We start from the raw sequence: 20,179 nt of genomic DNA, 5'->3' as shown, positions 1-20,179 counted from the left end.
ATAACAATTTTACTAGTTTTATTCCAATGGTTATTTCATCAAAAAAAACTGTGATGCCTAAATGATCATTTTTCAGTCAAAATAATTGCAACATGAATATTTTCTGGTGTCCTCACTCCTCTATGACAGTAAACTAGACATATTTGGGTTGTGGGCAAAACAAGACATTTGATGATGGCATCTGTGGGAAAACCCTGATCAACATTTGTCACCATTTTCTGTCATTTTATAGACCAAACAACTAAAAATCAGACAATGAAAATAATTGAGAGTTGCAGCCCTAGTTGATTTCATTTTGGGTAAAAAAAGGTTTTGGCACAGTTTTATTTATATTTTGCTCCTAGAAGCTGCTGTGTCAATGAGGCTGATCTTATTTTGATGCATTAGCAGGACTTAAGCAATATGGAAGTGAAAGCCATGCTCTGTGTATTTAAATGTAAATATGCTATAAAAATATTTGTCCATATGTATTATTATTATATTAAACCTTGTACAGTGAAAATAGTAAGACACATTATGTGTTCTTAGGTTGTATGAATAGGAAGCTTGGCTGTCAAACATTTTTGTTGTGGCACAGTTCCCACCCCCTTTACTGGCCATGTTTTTCCTTTGTGTGGTAGGGATAAAATGCTAATAATAGACCTTATTATCTTAGAGGCTCAGACTTTATAAATGGAAAAACTGTCAAAGTGATTACCACTGAATTTTTTTTCATTAGAAATTGTCATTGTATTGAAGTAAGTCATTGTCAAAGCTGCTGTACAAAAAAGGTAAAGAGAAGTCACTTAGACTGACATCAACTGTTTGTTTCAGACCAAAAGAAGAGGTGAAGACAACTTGAAGTCTGACAGGGAGAAATGGATATTTGTACTGTTGTCCTGAAGCCCCACTGATTCCTCTGATGCTCCTGGCGATAGGACCTGTTTTGTATTCCTGTTTTATCATGTGTTTGTATAAGCAAACCTGGCTTACGCTCTATTATTTGCATTTGTTTCTGAGCTCAGTGAAGCCCCAGTCGAGTGGGCATTACACAGCCACAGCTGCACATCTGATCATAAGCTTAGCACGAGTTTCTGATTGAGGACTTGTTTGTGCTCTGTGTGCCGAGTGTAAACTCCACGCAACTGGAGCTCCATGTAGCACAAAACAAATGCCATGAATCCCTCTGAGCTGTCGTGTGAACCAGGTCTGCTCTGATGTGAAGAAAACCACCCAAGTCATTACTGATCCTATCATGGTGTTTCACAGTTCATGAAACACCTGCAGAGACGTAGATGATTTCTAAGTCTAGTGGTCACATGTAAAAAGGCTTTTTAAGTTTTTAAACATCTATTTATGGTACTGTTAGAATAACCAGCATGTTGCAAACTGTTGTTTGGCTTGCTGTGTTAATTTATCAGTGAATGCATGTTTAGAATGATCTCGCCTCTAGCATGTACATATTACAGTCTGTGATCTGCTCAATAAGTTATTTTAAATCATGAACACAGTCTGTCCCTGAAGCCCACGTTCCTCTAAATATCTGGTCAGTGTTTTTTCCTTTATTTTTCTTCCTGCATTGTTTGTATGTTGCAGTATGAATGAGTGTGAACCTCTCCAGAGGGTTGTGTTGGGAAGTGAGTGACTTGTTTTAGATTTTTTGTACCATTATGCATAACGGTGGAGTGAGCTGGTTAACATGTGGTTGTTTGGAGGTCTATCCTTGTGAAATGTGCATTATCATAACTTTGTTATAAAAAAAAATAAAGAAAACTGTTCATACATACTGTTCAACTGATCATTTACACACCCTGAAGAGACAAACTTATACATACCTTTCCCAGTCTTTTTTCTTACTAACTTTTTTGGAACTGGAAATTCAGAATGAGTGTGATTTACAAAAAACAAGTTTCAGTTTGAACATTAAACTTTTGGATTGGGGTTGTACTTAACCTGAAAATGTTTTGACATTGTTCAACAGAGGTTTTCAGAGGGATAGTTTGAAATGATTTTGTATATAATTATATTAGGGGTTTCAAATAACGTGTTGCTTGCGAGTGGACAGTATATACAACAATTTGCATTGCACAACAATATAATTAAATTTAACAGTCCTATCACAAGTGTAGATTTTTATGCTTTTTTTTACTTTGTCTAATATTTATTTCTTAAGAGTTGACAGATCAGACAGACACATCTTGAATTTTGAAATTTTATGGTGACTTGTGGAATGGCGTACAACAGAAAATATATTCTACTTATTTGTAGAATCAGATTAAATAAATTTCAGGAATCCTGCAGTGTGGGTTTTAAAGTCCAGTCACAAGAGCTTTGCAGATTCAGGCTACAAAAATTGCTTCTGATCCCACCAAAATAGTTTCCAAAGTGATGTTAGAAAAATTACTTTAAAAAACACCACACTTGTCACTGAGATGCAGTCACCTCTTTGTTGTAGCAGTAGACTGTAAAATGCACTATAGTCCGGTGTTCCTTCTTATTGAGTGCGATGTTAGTTGAAGCTGTGGGGTCGAGGAGCCTGGCTGTCTACGCCTCCAGTTCAAAGTCAAAGTACTGTGGGTCAAAGTAATGAATTCTTACGTATCCGTCTTCACCTCCACTGCTGTAACTGTAGAAAAGAATCACAGCACAAGAAAAGTGTTAGCAGGGATAAACAGACAAATTTTGACCAGACTACTTTTAAGTTTAGGACAGTGTATTTCCATGTCTGTCTCTTACCTCTTGCCATCAGGGTGGAATGCCACACAGTTGATGGGGCCGAAATGACCTTTGACCCTCCCAAACTCCTCTTCATAAGCAGCGTGGAAGAACCTGAGGATAGAACAAAGGCATGTTACCCATTCAACATACAAAAATCTCAATTTAGGTACAAAAGTTCCAAGATGGCGTAGCAACAGCATAGTGACTTAAAGCATTATGTTTAACTTAATATGGAGACCTCAGCAACACTTTTCCCTCACCTGGCTTCAAACTTTCCGATCCTGGTGGAAGTAGTTGTGACCTCCATGGCCTCCTGACCACCTCCCATCACCACCTGAATCACAAGCAATCATACGCAAGTGCCAAAAGTTAGTGATGAGACGCAGTTTGCATTTGACAAAGCTTCAAGTGTCAAACGAGGACAGACATGACAGTGACTTACGTGATCCATGATGGGGGAGATGGCAGCAGAGTTGACGGGCCTCTCTGTCTTGAAGGTCTTGATGTGATCCAGAGAGGTGGAGTCAAACAGCTGTGAGGAAAAGACACCAAACACTCAGTTCTTTTAATCTGCTAATCTTACTTCAGTAAAGGCATGTCAGTTAAGTTTCTCTTTGTTTTGTGCGTTTCATGTTCACGTGAGGTGATGAAGATTAATGATGATGAGCAATTAACTGGTCGATAAGAATTTGGCAGATCAAGTAAAATAAGCAAAAATAAATAACTTTTTAAAGAAATAACTATTAATTGCCTAATTGATCGTTAATGTTGCTCATGATTGATTAAGGAAAGTGCAGCCCTTAAGTCCACATCTTTTCCAGAACATTCCCCCTGCAGTTGAGCTGCAATTTTCCCTTGGTGACTTGGAAATAAGACAGAAGTTATATTTTGTGATCAAATAATGTAATATGTCAGATATAAAATGGTGCACCTGAATTGGCTAAATTGTGTTGTTTGAGTTTTCGTGCACTCACTGAACCAAATTACCCAGTATTAAATCAGTCTAAGGTTAAGTCAGACTAAAATTAGCAATTATATTATTGCATTTAACAAAGTAAAAGAACAGACTGAGGTTACTGTAAAAACTACATTTCCTTAAACTACACTTTTAGTAGTACATCTGACTTGACTTATATCTGATGTGTCAGCAATCAAAGTATTTTTTTTTCAATTGTTCCAACACTTCCTTTTTCAGTGTAACAAAAGTAGCAGTTTGGTGACCCAGACATTCACAAGCTGTGTGGTTGTGTCCGTGTCAGAGCGCCAGGACAGTGGACAGGTCTTACCTTGGCCGTGTTGTCCTTGGAGGCACTGATGAACATGGTGAGGTCCACTGAGGTCTGGATGTCGTTGATCTGCTTGGTGTGCTCCTTGGCCTTCTTCAGGATCTCTCCAGACTGTCCACAAATAACAAGGAAACAACATTCACTTTGTACATAACAACTGCAATGTAGCTGTAGATATGTGTTGGCAAAATGAGAGAACATTTCTCATTCTAGTATATTTTTTGTTTAATAACCAACACCGTTAAGCCCTGCAGGCAGTGCCACATGAACACAGTTTATGACATGTTCTCAGACAGACGGTGTGTGTCCAACCTTGGCACTGAACTGGTTGATCTCTCCGTTCTCATGGCCGGCGATGACAAACTCTCCCAGAGGTCCCCACACAGCACTGGTAACCTTGTAGTCATTGCAAGGTATCGACAGGTAGGGCTGGTTGTCCTCTGCAGCGAGACAGGAGGAGGAGAGACTTACTCATCACACCATTGAGAGGACATTCAACATTTGCAATAGACTGATTTTCATTCACCTTACATGAATTTGCAACAACAAATATTTACTTAACTACCCTTAATAACACATTATGTTGCTTAAATATAATTTGAAAATGATCACAGAGGTACTTGGGGACCTGTACAAGATTACAGTTGATAATTTGCGGCAGATGTAGAAACATGGATTTCACAAAGGAAACAAAGGAAAATAAAAACTTTCCCATTTTTAACAATATTTATGGCCATTTGAGTATAAATTTCTGAGCTTATGAGGTGCATCATGAAGACGCTGTCCCTGTGTTTTTCAAACTCCAATGCAGACTACAAAGGACAGAAGCAGCACATCTGTAATTGACTGCAAAACATAGTAGAGACTTTTGGCATAGTTTTTCAAACGTAATTTTTTTATTAGATTTTAGGGCTGCCTCCTAATAGGTGATGTTACTGTTGGTACGTGCCAAGAGTCTTTGGCAACCACCACACTGCTGCTAACTGTGCTGTAGCTGCCATTAGCAAAATACTATCCTGCAGGATACGTCCCAAGAGACCAATGTGGGGGCCGGTTTGACATGTTTCGTTAGTCAACAACTTCCTTGTAAATTAATGAAAAGTGGCAGCTGACTGAAAGACGTCTGTGTATCGTGTGGTGAAGGTACCAATCTGCTGTGGATCCCTCAGGTCAAAGAAGTTCATGAAGCACTGGTAACCCATCTGCTTGTCTGTGGAGAACATGATGATGTTGCCGCTGAAGTCGAAGCCGCACGTCCTGACTGCAGAGTTGGTGTGGAGCAGGGCCAGCTGTTTACCTGCGCAGCACAGAGGGACACGCACACACAGGTTAAGTGGATGCAAGTTCGACAATCTCAAATTACAGCTGAAACTAAAAATAAATTACTTTTGGACACTGAAATCCATGTGTAGAAACGTCTCAGAACTAACAGGCTGGGAAACTTGTGAAGCACGTACTGTTACAGTGCAGCTTCTCTTTACCTACCAGTTTCACAGTCCCACAGTCGACAGCTGTTGTCTGCTGATCCTGTCAGCACGTTTTTAGTGTCCCCTGAGGTAGAAACATGTTAAGGGACCAAATCTATGTCACCAGTAGCACAGTTTAAGACACTGTATATATACAATACATTGCACTGTATTTGTGAGAGACAAAACAACATAAACAGGAGAAGGGCTGCAACTGATGTTTATTTCCACCTTTGATTAAACAGTTGATTATTCTCTCAATTAATTAGCTAATAATCGATTCATGGTTTGGTCTGTAAAATGTCAGTAAATGGTGAAAAATGCTGACCACTGAGTTTCAAAGTTAAAGCTGATGTCCTCAGATGTCTTGTTGTGTCCCAAAGACAAAGAAATTCAGTTTACTGTCACAACAGGATTAAAGAAACCAGAGATTCTAAACAGGAGTATTTCTTAAAAAAGGATACAGTCACAGTCAACACACCACACAGCTCCTGTGTGTCCATTGTAGGTGCCGAGTCTCTCGCCGTTGACCGAGTACCACACATTGGCTACCTGCAGCGGGAGACAGTATGACATTTATATCTAAGCTAACACCAAACAAACTTGGATGTAGAATGATGAAATAATTGCAGGAGTCAGACTGACCGTGTCTTTAGCTACAGAAAAGAGCAGGTCTCCTTCTCTGTTGTACTTGATCTGAGTGATGGACCTCTCATGGCCCTGGAGCAGGATGGGTTTCTGTGGAGAGGAGGACACATCAGCAGCAGCCAGACACTCAATATAGTGTTATGACGTTTTTAAATGGGGAAACACATTGACACAGTGATCTGTGATAACAAACCAGCTATTAGTATTCACTTTACATATTTATCTTTTAATAAAGGTACACCTGACCAGCTATAACAGCTGTCAGGAGCCGGTGAATCATCTTGCATCGCCCACATAACGCAGCTAACAGTGGCTAACATTTGTGTTAACGTTGGCTAATTTGAAAGCTAAGCTAACGTTAGCTGTATAGCTAGCTAAACTGTAGCTAACACTATCAGCAAACAAATGACCGTTATTCTGGGTTAGATAAAACTCATAGCGGACTGTCACGGAGAAAAATACGAACCATTTTTTCTCAGCTGGCGTTGCCACTCGGTCCAGTTTATTCACTGCGCCTCCCTTAATGAGAGAAAAGATGAACACTCGTGTTTCAGGCGCCGGAGCCGCGGCGGAAAAGAAAGGTGACGTAGTTCCTGTGTCAAAAGGCAAGATGGCGTTAGCGCGCCCTCTACTGTAAATAATCCACTGTAGCACGAAGAGATACGAATCATCGTAGAACCGAATCCTTACGGCTTTACCTTAAACTACCAAACATTTTCAAATAGGGCTATTAATTCTGTTTTCTTCAAGAAATTTAAGGATAATAGAAATACAAATTGTACTTTTTTTCCACAGCTTAACCTGAAATGAAACTACGCCCCATCATTTCTAGCATTGTTAGTCCTCTAAAACAATTGTTTCCAAATTATTATTGACATTTTGTGCAAAGATTTTGCATTGTTCTGAGAACACCTATTTGGATTCCTTAACAATTACAAAAAATTAAGAAACTGGATCATAAATCGATTGATTCTTCTGGGCAAATTCTAGTTTACAAGTCAAAGGCCCCTTTTTATTTATTTATTTATTTTTTTGGCCAAAATTTTGAACAGTACTTAAAAACAATCAAAAAGAAGGCCAGAAAAAGTGTAAGGGCATGTGCTGCCTGTAAAATATGCATGTAAATTATTCAATTGTGCATTCAAATTTTTTTTTTCCATTTTAGTGTATCATGTTTTATTTTGTTCTGTCTTCAATTGCCGTTACCCCCTGACATGTTAGAATATATTCATTTTGCACAAAGTGACTATTTAACCTGAATGGAACAGAACCTTAATTATCATTGTGTGTCTATTGTATTTTATATCAAAATAGCTGCTGTGAAAAAGGTCTATTAAAAGCACTGGAAACAGTATGAACAGAAAGTAGATGACATAAAATCTATAAAAATAATTAAATTTGGTGATATGTATTTTCTTGCAAATAACTGAAATAAACTGAATTTCTCAGGACAGTATTTAAATGCTGCAGGTGCCTGCATTTGCACTCAGTTTTTTCATATCAAAACATACTTTTCCACCTTAATCCTTTCTAAATAAGCAAACAAGGTCAAAACTCAAATATACACTCTTAACATCTTTTATTTAACAAGAAACAAAATATACAGGGCCAGATAAAAGTACTGCAAAAGACAAAAAAAAGGAAACATCTTTGGTTCCTTCTCATGGTCAATGAACCTCCACGTCCACCAACGGACCAGAGGGACAATGAATCTGTCCTGTGAGACAATGGAAGAAATCATGTTTGCCATTTCTACCGAAGTTGAAAATGACTGATTCTATAAGTTGACACCTTGTTACCGATGCTACATATCAAGTACAGAAGAATGTCTGAGGAGAAATGACAGGTTTGGAAGTGAAAGAACAATTCAGAAGTCCGAAAACCTTTTTTCTAATTTTCCCTCCTTATTCCCACCGGCTCAGTCACTGCACCTTTAACAAGCATCACAGAGATGCACAATATTATGTTCAACGTCAACAAAACTATCAAGAGGCAATTAACAGGGTTCAAACCTAAGCAAAAATAGAGTTCTGCTGTGAGATATGTAGTCTGTTAATACAATACATCCATGCAGGACAGTGGATATAATGAATATACATTCTCAGCTAAGTGCTTGTCAGTTCAGACTGCCACAGAATAAAACCAAGAGGCAAGCGTTGCATAGAGGTCCTTGAACATTCTCTAGTTAAAACCTGATTACAAGCTACTGCAATTACCAGGGCTGGGAGGAGACAATCAACGCCACGTAAGCCACACACACACACACAAACACACACCATACATACCAATGCACTGAGAGGGAGTTAGTGGTCGTCATTACGAGGTTATAAGCAGACTGAAAAAACATGACACAGATGTAGCAGAGGAACTCAACTCAGAAAAGTTAAGGAATGAAACATTGGTCATGAACCATACCACTTTTATACATTCTCTAAATGAATAAAAAATAAACAGATTTATTTTTATAGTGGTGCTCTGTAAAATACATACATTTCTATATCAGAGATTATGCTTCAAACAATAAATACAGACCACAAAATCAAACTGGGAAAATTATTCAGTGATGCAAACAAGAAAACAAAGAAACATTTGGTCTACAAGAAGAACTGAAAACTGGTGAAACAAATGTTGTAAAGTGTTCTGAACATTTGAGCAATGTCAAAAAACAAGGAAAAAAAAGTCAGAACGTGAAAATTCCTTCAATAATTATGTAGAATTCTATATTATTTTTTACGTTATTAAGAATTGGATTAGCTAAAGAAATTGTTTTACATCTCTGTTAAGACTTCACCTGAAAGAAAACATTAAGTCACTGTGAGTGGCCTTCAGGACACTGCAAGCTATGAATCAAACCCCGTCCAAACACATTAACACTCAAGATTAACATGAGACACACTGCCACACACACACACACACACTCACAAAAGTCATTCAATCTCTGATGACTCCTCTTGCCATAGACCTGTTTGTCTTGTGTCGTCCCAAGTAGTTCTGTTGTTAATCGTTCCCAGCAGTTCTGTGTTTGGTGCCAGTCAAAGAAGGGAATGTGTAGTAAAACAGCACAAGACAGAGGCAGTCTGCACATTTACATGCACACTAATAATGACATTATTACAGATCGGGGTCATCTTATGTTACAGCTTGATTCTACCAGGCAAAGCGAGAGGTGCTTGTAGGAGCTTGTGATTCCATCAGATGTGCCACCACACGTTTCAGACGCGTCCCAGAAACAGCTCTCCCATCTGCTCAGCCTAAAATACATCTGTGGTCTATTTTGAAGAAAGCCGGGTCAAACCACATAGAGATGATTAAGCAGGGCAGGAAGTCAGACAGGAGTGGCAGAGAGCATCCAGTCACTTTTTCAAAATAAAACACCCTGTGCAGACTCCCAATTGCAGAAATAGACAATAAAAGAAATTATTTAATTACGCAGAAGTATGGCTGCAAATAATTATTGTTATTGTGATAAGGATATGATTCACAATTAGTGGGAAGTGTCACCTTTGCTCAACCATTTTAATTTTTACTGACAAACACCTTTTAATATTATGATGTACTTCTTATTCTTCAATGCATCGCAATGTGAATGTGGAACATTCAGCATTGACTCAAAAACCGCTTTTTTAAATGTTAGATGACATCATGTTGACGGTGGATTCAGCTGCACCCAGACAGTCTACAGTGTGCACATAACTTATAAATCATCTTCACAAGATGAATGCAAGAATGTACTGATTTGATGTTTAAATAATTACCTTTGCAAGATGAACATCAAGTATATTGTGAATACTTTCTGTGTTATCACCCAGAGACCAACACTAAAACATTAGCGGAGCAGAGCAGTGATCAGCTGTGACAAACAAGACCGGCTCACCAACACACACTGCAGCGCCAAGTTAAACTCCATGGTGGAGAAAATCACTCTGCTCAGCCTGTTTCACCTGAAAACACTGCGCCCGCTCTGCATCTTGGACAGCGAAAGCTTTCTCCGGAGCTGACGGTGCAGCAGAGAGGCTGCTCTGCTCTCCACTGCTGGAGATGTAAAGTTAACAACACAGCAGAGCATTCAATCTGCCCCTCACTTGTTATTCTCATACAGACAGCATACTGTATGAACCTTTTAAATGGTTTGATTCATGAATACAGTTAAGTTTTTAAAATAACAAGGCTGTTATGCCTGATATTGTATTTCAGTCGATCAAGGACACTGGAGCAAGAGACTGTTTTTCATTCATTTCATTTTGTCACACATTTTTCCTTCATCAATGCAGCTTTTCTGATTTGGATATTGGACAACTGCAATAATATTTCAGTTAATCGTGCAGGCCAATGTAGAGGCACAAAAATCAAGGAAAAATGAGCAAATCACCAAAACCTGAGCAAGTTAACAAAGATTGGCATTCAAAAAGCTCCACTTCTGAGATGCTCCCAGTGGGTTATGAAGATGTGAGAAGGATGCAATAAAACCACATAATAGACGCATCGTCATGGAGACATGCCCGATGGAATCAAGGAGTGAGTCGAGGTTTAAGCTGGAGCTGGATTTTGATTCAGTTCTCATGCTAGAGGCTGCTGACTTGAAAGCCATTTTCATCCACACAAACAGCACCATGTGTAGTTTTTGGGGTGTCAGCAAAAATGGGTTAATTTTCAGACTAATAAATTCAATTATATAGGAATTTGAAAAGCAAACACCACAATTTTTCCTCCTTTGCTCTGTGACACTAATACGATATTTACTGCAGGCTGCCTGTGAAAATTACACTGACTAACAAATGCACTGTGAAAATCTGATTATCAGGGAAATTAGATTATTGTGAATCATTTAATCAAACTATTACCTTAATCAGATTCTTCACAGTAACTCAGTTATGGTGTGCATGTAAATGTGCTGACAGATGAGGCTGCAGAGCATGCTGGGAAGACACAAGTTAAACCTTGCTATCTGATCAGCTTGTGGAACAGTGTTTAATAACAGCTTCATCCAGCAGAGGAGTAGTGGCTTGCAGGCTGGTGGCTTATTGTTTGGTGGCTTGATGCTGGAGGGGGGAGGGAGGGGAGACTGTGAGCAGCGTTGCTTCATTCCTGCGCAGCGATTGGCTGAGCCGTCGCCCCTTCTAGTAAGGTGTCTGTGTCCAATTCTGGGTCACAGTGGCAGGACTGGGAGCAGGGGGTGGTGTCAGGGACAGGGAGGCTGCTGGGCTCCAGCAGAGAGTCTGTGGGTGGTGGAGACGGGGAGTCAGTCCCTGGGTCGGAGGTGGGGGCTCCAGCAGTGCCGCTTTGCGGGTCACTGAGGTTCTGAACCTTTTTGTTGAGCTCGTTGCGTTCCACTTTTAGAGCCCGCCGCAGCTTCTCAAGCCGCTGGACTTTACCCTGAAGTGCTTCAAACTCACGGTCCCGTACGGATTTCTGCAGACAAAACAAACACATGATGCAAATGTCAGACTTTATGTTTTTGTGTTATAATAATCTGCACTGACACAATTTGTTCTAATATTTACAATCACATCTCCATCGTTATTATGTCAATTTAGATTTGCCATGGTAGTCAGCTTGACCAATCAGACAACGGATGTGACAACTGAAAAGTGTCTGCTCTGTAGCTGTAGTTCCAGGAGTCTTTAAACATAAACTTCCTTAAAATGGGAGTAAACAGAGCCTGTGTGTGGTCTTGGTCAAATAAATGACTCAATTTGAACTGAACAACTAAGTAAATGAAAAACATATACCATGTCAGCCAACTACAGCTGGTTGTTTGACTGAACTTGTTTTTGCTTTTTTTGATGGTCTTCGGTCACCACATATTTTGATGTTAGTTGTGACAGTCCATGAGATGCTGGTAGACCAGAATCAAAGTGCACCAAAATACATTAAACTGGTTTTACTCAGGGTAAAGCTTTTTTGGACAGACCTTGACAATGAAAACAAAAAGCTGCTTTACCTCCTCTGCCATCTCCAGAAGTGCCTTATTGCTGCTCTCCCACCTGGACCTATACATGGCCGTCTCCTTCTCCAGCTTTTTGATCTTTTTAGTCATCTGTAAAACCACAAAGGAAACAAGACGGTTACATCCAGTAGAAGGTTAAGATAATTCCTCCTCTCTATCTTAGCAACAGCAACACAGTCATCTCACCTTCTCCATCTCCTGTTTGAATGTGGTGAAGACCTCGTTGCTCTTGGACAAAGTGGTCTGAAACTCTTCAAACTTCTCTGTGTACAGTGACAGCTGGAAAACAACAAAACACAAGTGTGATCACGGTAAAGTCGGTCACAACTGAGCTACATAAGGTGAAGAGCAAAGTCTGCTAGAAACCTGCTGTTTGAGGTGAACTTCCTGCTGCTTCATCAGCTCACACATCCTTTGTGACTCCACTGCTTGTTTCAGCAGCTGAGGACATCGAGGGGAAGAAGACAAATAACTGTAACATTTGTATATAATACTGGGACCAAACGCACTGCCTGAGTTTTAAGTGTATAATTACAAATTCTTTCTCTCTGTCGTGGCGTTCCTCTGACTCCTTCAGCAGCTCCTGCGCCTGGTGCAGCTTGGCGTCCACCAGCTGTTGCTGCAGGTCTTTGTGCTTCACCACTTTGTCTATGTGCTGCAGAGATTTCACATGGTTAGAGAAATAAAAATGAGTGTTACACATTCTGAAGAAATGTGCTAAATTGACATGATTGTGAGTTATAAGACATTCCTCGCAGTAAAAAAAAACAAACAGTCAACATACCTCTTCTCGTAGTTTGTACTGTTCGTAGAGCTTCTTCAGTTTCTCAGCCAGCTCTGTGTTCTCTTGTCGCAGACTGGCGTTCCTCTCGTTGTGCTGCTCCATCTGAGCCTGGATGTCGTTCAGTGTCACCTGGAAATGGGAGGTAACTTCCTTTCTTTTCTCCTCCTCCAGACGCGTTCTTTGCATCCCTTCTTCCTGCAGAGGAAGAGAAGTGGCATGTTCAATGTGAATCACAATCTTAATAGTCAGTGTATTACCTTCAGTAGATGGTGGTCAGAACACCTCCAGTTTGAAGCAGCAGCAGGAGTATGAGCGTAAGAATCTAGTAGCCTAAAAGTATCAAGATCAGTTGCACATGTACGCTATATTTAGAATATTTTTACTGCTTTACTTTGCTGACTGACAGCCTTCTTCCAACAGAAAACTGCCATTATATAGCCTAAATAATTCTCTCAAAAATCCACCAGTTTCCTTTGGTAACAGCAGTAATTTTACCTCATGGAACACGAGTTGCTGGTTCACTGTTGCCTCAATCACTTAGCTTGTTTGCATTGTTGTGTGACTTTGGTGAATCCAAACTAACCCTTCCAAATACTGAAGTCACTCAATACCACAAACTAACTGATCAAGGCAGCGGTAGACCAAAAACATGTTCTGCAAGGTAAAATTACAGATATTTTTCCAAAGGATTCTAGTGGTTTTGGAAAGAGAGATATTTGGCTTTGGTTTACAGTGGCTTCCCAGTGGACAGGGCTGTCTGATGACATGGTAAAGCAGTAAAATTATTCCTAAAAAACAGTGTACACTTCAACAGATATCAATTTTTTTAGGTGGACCTTTTTTTAAGTGACTTATGACACTGGTCCTCCTGCTGCTTCTCCAAACTGGGGGTGTGTTGAACACCATCTACTGTAAGTAATACACTGACTATGGATCAATGGGTTAGTACCTCATACATCCCCACTTCAAAAAATCATAACTACACCTTTAAAGAGATACATTCTGGCCAGTAATTCACAAGCAGATATGCAAAATACAGTTTGGTAAACATCTATCCCAAATCAATTTAGTGTAAATTAAATAATACAATTACTGTTCTCACTGTCCTCCACAGAGGAGATGAAGACAACTAATCTGAGGAGTCTGAGAACATGTTCAAACAAACTGTTAAGTATATAAAATATGGACCTTAGAGAAGCTATGGTTGCAGGAGGTCATTTATCAAATCAGTGCAGCAGTAAAGAGTCTAAATTCATGATATTGATGTGTGTTTTGTACCTTGAGCGTGCGGTTGTGTCTCTGCAGCTCCCTGCAGAGACTCTCAAGCTTGCTGCGAGCCAGGATGGCCTTGCTGTGTTCGTTCCTCAGGTTGTCTTTCTCCTGGACCAGCTGGTTCTGTTTCTTCTGCAGCACTCGCATCTGCTTCTGGGTGTTTCTGTGCTCTTCCAGCTGTCACAAACACACAAATGCATGTTGAAGAGACCCTACTGTCAAACTAAGATTACTGAGTGGTGTAAGATTATGTAGGCAATGTACTGATCTGGAGGACATAAGTACTCATCAACCCAGGCCAGGGCTACAACTAACATTTATTTTCATAGTCAACTAATCGTTGATTATTTTCTCAATTAATCGGTTAATGGTTGTTTGTTTTAAAATGTCAGAATATAGTGACAAATGTTTATCAGTGTCTCCCAGAGCTTAAGATGACGTCCTCAAATGTCTTGTTTTACTCACAACTCACAAGAACTCACATGATATTCAGTTTACTGTCATGAAGGAATAAATGAAATCAGAGAATTTTGACTTTCTTTAAAAAATTATTCACACAAATTAATCAATTATCATAATAGTTAGCGATTAATTTAATTATCAAGTAATCACTGCAGCTCTAATCCAGGCTAATGTTTTATATTAAAATAATACTCACATTAAATGAAGCAAACTGCTTTGTTTTTGATAATCTGTTCAAACATATAGTGTGAACAACATATCACTCAGCTGCTGTGTAAATGATCATTTGGAGGCTTTTCTTTCACCTTCAGCCAAGAACAACACTGCAGACCAATCTTTTCTATCAGCCCTGACACACTGCCAAAACACACACACACACACATCTGCTTTCTCAAGTGCAAACACAGCTGAACGAATGTACACACACAAACACACACAGTCGATAGAAAAACTTCTTACAGCGTAGACAGCCCTGGTAGATCATCTGAGGTCATCATCAGGGCTGCAAAATGCAACACAACACCCTCCTCTAATGTACTGAGGTCACAGGACAGAGCTCTGCATTGCACCAGTCTGTCTGTTTGACAAAGATTGCTGCATCACCTTGAAGTACACTTGTTTGCATACAAGTCCCATTGACCAACTCAGAACACAAGTAGAAAAGTCTCTTTTGAACCAGAACAGACACATCTTTCATCCTCACACCTGAGACACTGGATGCATTTAGGTCACCCATTTAAGAAAATTTATTGTGAATATTTGCAAGTAGAAAATGTACATTATTAAACAAAACAGTGTCTAGGATTTCTAAATATGGGACAGAACCAGACAGTAATTATGTATGTGATTCAATGTTTTTTTTTTGATCCCTGAGCTATTTCTAGTTTTACTGACCCTTCACAGAAACCACCGGGAGTCCGACTTTGCACCAGCCTTGCAACACCTTTATCAGACACACCAGGGAACTTTTCACTTCAGTTACCATCAGACATGCATCGTTTCAGCTTACTGACAAAAGGCCATATTTCACTTGTGAAGTCTGAGGTGCTTTAATGCCTTTCAATGTCCTCATTCTTGTGTGACTGACAGACAGATTGCCAAGCTGATGGATGTATCAGGTATCAGCAATTGGCTGAGTCCTTCGTTGCTCGGACTGTAATTCAGCGGTACGGTCCACAACCAGTGAGCTCAAAATGAGTGGGAGGAGCAGCCTGTACAGCCAGAATATTTTCACATCTAATGCTGGATACATTCAACCACACCAATGTTGGTGACTGTTTAGTCTGACTCACACAATGTGAGCCTGTCATTGGACATCTTGTTTCAGCCGGCATCGTGGCACCCACTCTCTGCCTGTTCAGGAAACAACAACCTCCAAACTAGCACACTACAAGCTGAAAATGGCAAATTAACACCAGGGAAGCTAATGGCACAAACGTAAACAAGCCAGTAGCTGTTACCCTGTCTTCTGCAGTAATGTAGCCATTTTAATGTTGGGGTCCCCCTCCAAATGTGCAAAACAAGCTCTCCCACAAAACTTGTTTGTTGGGGAACCCTCATTGCATCCTGGGTTTGGTTTAGAGAAATACAAACAGGCCAGGCTGTGTCTTTTCCCCTATAGCAGAATGATAATGTGGTGGTGGCTGGTGTGAAATTTTTAAACTATCGCAAAATCCTAGGGGGAGTATACTGTAAAGGTCTGTTATTCAATCCACATTAAAAATGTTTTATAGTCAGTTCAAAAAGATCAAGATCAAATGTAGTCCTACAGGCCAAACTTTAGAATAAAACAGAATTTCATTTGTGGGAACACTCACCAGTTCAGCATACTTCTTACAGAGGCCTGCAAGCTTCTCCTCTGGGGTGCTTAATGTGTTCAGAGTCTGCATGAGAAGAGTGATCTCTTTGCCTGCATAAACAAAGGAAAATAGATGGGATAGAATCAGAGAGCCAGTTAGAAATCAAACTACAGATGAGTTTGTTTTGCATATTAAAGTTAACTTAGCTTATTTGAAGAAGCCTTACCTCTCATGCTGGTTTTTGTTTCTATAAAGCAGCATCTACAACTGTGCGAAAGTATCACTAATCCATAAAAATACACACAATCTCTCATGGGCGAGCAGTGTGTAATGTGAGGCAAAGTTGACATATACTGACTCAGTGTGCAAGAGTAAGAAGGAGTAAATTAAACCTTACCCAGACCCTTCACTTTCTTCTTGTCCTGAGTCTTCTTTTGATCCTTCTCCACCCCGTTGTTTGCGCCATTGACTTTGCCGTCCTCTGGCTTATCATCCTCCCTGGTCAGGCCGTTGAGCTCCGGGCTGTGGGACTGGCCGTTGGACAGGGTGCTGGCATCGTCTGAAATACTTTCCCGGCAGTAGGTACTGAGGATGTCCTCCAGCTGCCGGCTCAGTTCCTCGGCCATGTCGCACTGAGCCTGTGCTGCTTCTGCAACTAGATACAGTGGAGAGGAAAAAAAACATGATTATAAAGAAGTCAAGTTTTTGTAACTTCTTGGACTCTAGAGCACTGGTTCCCTAACTAGGGGGCAGGCCCCTCCTTGGGGTGTGTGGGGTCATATCCATAGCAGAAGGGCCGCAGATGACCAGGGGGGCAAACATGAGTTTGCTGATACTATCATATTAACCTTTATTTCACCAAAATTCAACTTGATTTTATCTGTTGCTTCACCATTTATTAGTAATTACTTGTAATGATTGTGGGGGGCGCCTGAATTTTTTTCAGCTTCTGAAGTGGGGCTTGCCAGAAAAACATCTGGGAAACACTGCTCAAGACAAAGATGTGAACCATTGGCTATTCCTGTCATCTTCAAAAATAAGTGAAACACAATATGATAATTAAAAAATTAAGCACCCACTTTGACAAACTACTCAAATCAAATCTAAAAGCAGTGGCACAGACAAAATGTACCAGAGTCTTTGTTGAGCCACAAGTTTGTAAGAGGATCTCCAGTGATGTTCTACACTGAAAAATATGGTTGCTAATAAGCACCATGTTCATATGGCAGGTTTTTAAGTGGGATGTGCTGTACAGTTTTCAATAAGTAACAGTGCAAGACACTGATATAAATCACTGTTGTTATTAGGTGGCTCTCTATCACAAAATATCCTTTATAGAATTACAAACTGAAGTCTCATTTTAGGACTTGCCAACCATAGTGACCGTCCTCCCACTTGTCTTCTCATATAACAAAGAAACTGAGACAGTCAACTTACAATTTCCCTTGTACATAATTAAAAAATTACCTTCACTTCCTGCCTCGTCGCCCTGTGGAGGTGTGTCTGTCTGCGGCGTCTGTGGTTCAGACTCTTTAGGGCTGTTGCTGTCCAAGCTGTCTTTTGCAGCTGCAGGTGACTCTGTCCCTCCTGCTGTAGGTGGAGCATCCTCACTGCCCTGGGTGGCAGACTCTTCAGTGTCTTGTTTTTTCATCTGTTGAGATGAGAAAAGACGTGACATCTGGCTCAATGGCAATGACACAGAGGTGGGTCAGTGAAATGGCTCAGTTAAAAAATAAAGGTAAAATATGCAGGATTGTTTGTAAACATAACATTCAAAGTTGGCACCTCCTCCCCAGCTCAACAAACAAGAGAGGTAGAGAGTGAATAAAATGAGGGAGTGCCGTTAGTGAGAACAAAGCAGTGAGTCAAAGAAAAAATGTATTTTCTGTTCTAAAACACAAAAGAAACACACCCACAGCTCTGCATAGCAACCAATTTTGTGTAAAAGAAGCTAAAGCAATGTAACTGTTGGTCACTAAGTTTTAATAAAAATCTCTACAAAACCTCTACACTGTAACTGGCAGGAGTCTACACACCACTACTCAAAGCCTGAAGCCCAGAAACATCCTGAACTAGAGCTGCAACTAATGATTTGTGTCATTATTAATGAATCTGCTAGCTATGTTCGTGATTAGTTAATCAGTTAATCATTTAGGCTATAAATGTCCAAAGTCCAAAATACGATTGCACATTTTTTGCATTTTCTTAAACTGATAGTTAAGTTGTATTTGCTCAATTCTACATTTAGTTCTGTCTAACATTAAATCATGAAGCACAAACAATTTACACAAACAGAATAATCAAACAATAAGTCTCTTGCTCAAACAGCTGCTCTTGTCCACCTGTCCTTATTCATCGTCAGTCCCCCGAACAAAACAAATGTCAAATGGGGCTTGATTACTTCCATTACGATACAAACAAGGCAGACAAACCAAATCACGAGAAAGCCTGTGAGCTCTGCAGGAATGGCACATAAAACATGTTATCTGTTAAGACATTTTCAACTACTTAAATTCTTCATGGCAATTAACTGATTAATGATTAATCAGTACGATTCCTAACCTGAAAGAGTCTTCATTTACTGTTATAAAAGACAAGGACAGACTGGGGGACCTTTAAATTTGAGAAGCTGAAACCTGCAACTGTTTGACAAATGTTCCTTTAAAAATGACTAAAATGATTAAGCAGTTATCAAAATAGCTGGAAACTATTTTTTCAGTCAACTAATCGTTGCAGCTTTATCCCAAATGCAGCAAAAGTAGGAGAGCATAAGAAAATGCATGCAGAAGAAGAGTGTCTGCAGATACAGATACCACCACACACTTCTACTGGGTCTGATCATTTAGAGGGATCATTTTTATGAATCTATACACAGTTTTTTTTTTATGAAAATCCTCCACAGTATAGCTTCAAAGACCATAAACTTGTTTTTTTATTTTTCTGTCCAATAGAGACTTAACAGTAAGGACTGGAGACAATCTCATGAAAAACAGCAACCGCATCACAAAAGTGACCTTCAACAGACTTAAGTAAACCTGAAGTTCGTGTTGCGAACTTCACTGTCGTCCTCAACAGTTTTGGCATAGTGACATGTTGTAACGTTAGCTAAAGATAACCACTGCTTTATAAATCTGGTGAAAGCTGTGCTGAAGCCTGCATGTTAATAATACCATACAATATATTATAATATGTATGTTGATAATAATTAACCCATGTGTATTTGGTAAAATGTATAAAAACTTTTAACCGCCAGAACTGTAGTCTAGTTAACTTAACATAAATGAAACTCTGTGACATCCAACTAGTTAGTTAGTTAACCTATTGCTAGCTTCTCGTTACAAAAGTACTACACGTACATACGTTAATGCTACTAGTTTTAGCTTGAATATGGACTTACAGAGCTCATAGCAAATCTTAGCTACACTTCTTATCAAGTAAGCCCCCTGTCCTCACTAGCTTTCGCTGTGCCACTTGCTATCGAGCTTCAACATTACGTTAGCTAGCACATGCTAACTCTTGCTAGCCTCCAGATGCAGCTAATTTAGCTTGCACGACTGACCAGTTAGCCAGTGTTAGCCCATTTATAAAAGAGACAAACGTCTAAAAACCTAAGCAGACTAGACATATGCTTGTTTCTAAATTTTACCCAGCCTTCTCAGATATCAGGGAATTGTTTACCTTCAGACTCTATGAGGAAATAGCTAATGTGACTGTGAACTGCAGGTTTCCTCAACAGCGTGAGCCAGAAAAAAAAACGACTTCCGCTCATAACTTCTTCTTCTTCGTCTCATGGAAGCAGCAGCAGACTGGACGCAGCA

General features: G+C 39.8%; 2 protein-coding genes across 2 annotated transcripts; both read right to left on the bottom strand.

Moving 5' to 3' along the window:
• Positions 1-2,177: 2,177 nt before the first annotated feature.
• Positions 2,178-6,695, bottom strand: eif3i (eukaryotic translation initiation factor 3, subunit I). The gene is made up of 11 exons (XM_084738309.1): positions 6,564-6,695; positions 6,095-6,187; positions 5,914-6,001; positions 5,469-5,534; positions 5,131-5,280; positions 4,296-4,423; positions 3,984-4,094; positions 3,140-3,229; positions 2,958-3,031; positions 2,716-2,808; positions 2,178-2,605 (listed from the first exon to the last, which is right to left on the bottom strand). Exons 1-11 carry the CDS (start codon positions 6,564-6,566, stop codon positions 2,524-2,526), a joined length of 978 nt encoding a protein of 325 aa, XP_084594435.1. The 5' UTR covers positions 6,567-6,695; the 3' UTR covers positions 2,178-2,523.
• Positions 6,696-10,317: 3,622 nt separating this feature from the next.
• On the bottom strand, positions 10,318-20,179 carry txlna (taxilin alpha). The gene is made up of 11 exons (XM_084739514.1): positions 20,040-20,179; positions 17,829-18,012; positions 16,759-17,016; positions 16,380-16,471; positions 14,107-14,277; positions 12,829-13,023; positions 12,580-12,699; positions 12,411-12,485; positions 12,231-12,323; positions 12,039-12,134; positions 10,318-11,506 (listed from the first exon to the last, which is right to left on the bottom strand). The coding sequence occupies exons 2-11, from the start codon at positions 18,010-18,012 to the stop codon at positions 11,177-11,179; spliced, it is 1,614 nt and encodes a 537-aa protein (XP_084595640.1). The 5' UTR covers positions 20,040-20,179; the 3' UTR covers positions 10,318-11,176.

This window comes from Lutjanus erythropterus, chromosome 16 (genome assembly GCF_056507025.1).
Source record: "Lutjanus erythropterus isolate fLutEry1 chromosome 16, fLutEry1.hap2, whole genome shotgun sequence".
Lineage (NCBI taxonomy): Eukaryota > Metazoa > Chordata > Actinopteri > Lutjaniformes > Lutjanidae > Lutjanus > Lutjanus erythropterus.
Note: the sequence above shows the minus strand (reverse complement) of the source record. Positions and strands in the feature narration are given on the sequence as shown.

Coding starts and splice junctions, on each gene's coding strand:
- eif3i (XM_084738309.1), bottom strand. Junction 2,809..2,957: donor ATCGGAAAGTTTGAAGCCAG/GTGAGGGAAAAG, acceptor TTCTATCCTCAG/GTTCTTCCACGCTGCTTATG. Junction 2,606..2,715: donor TTCCACCCTGATGGCAAGAG/GTAAGAGACAGA, acceptor TCTTTTCTACAG/TTACAGCAGTGGAGGTGAAG.
- txlna (XM_084739514.1), bottom strand. CDS start 18,012: ATGAAAAAACAAGACACTGAAGAGTCTGCCACCCAGGGCAGTGAGGAT. Junction 14,278..16,379: donor GTAAGAAGTATGCTGAACTG/GTGAGTGTTCCC, acceptor TGTTTGTGACAG/CTGGAAGAGCACAGAAACAC. Junction 12,486..12,579: donor ACGACAGAGAGAAAGAATTT/GTAATTATACAC, acceptor CGATGTCCTCAG/CTGCTGAAACAAGCAGTGGA.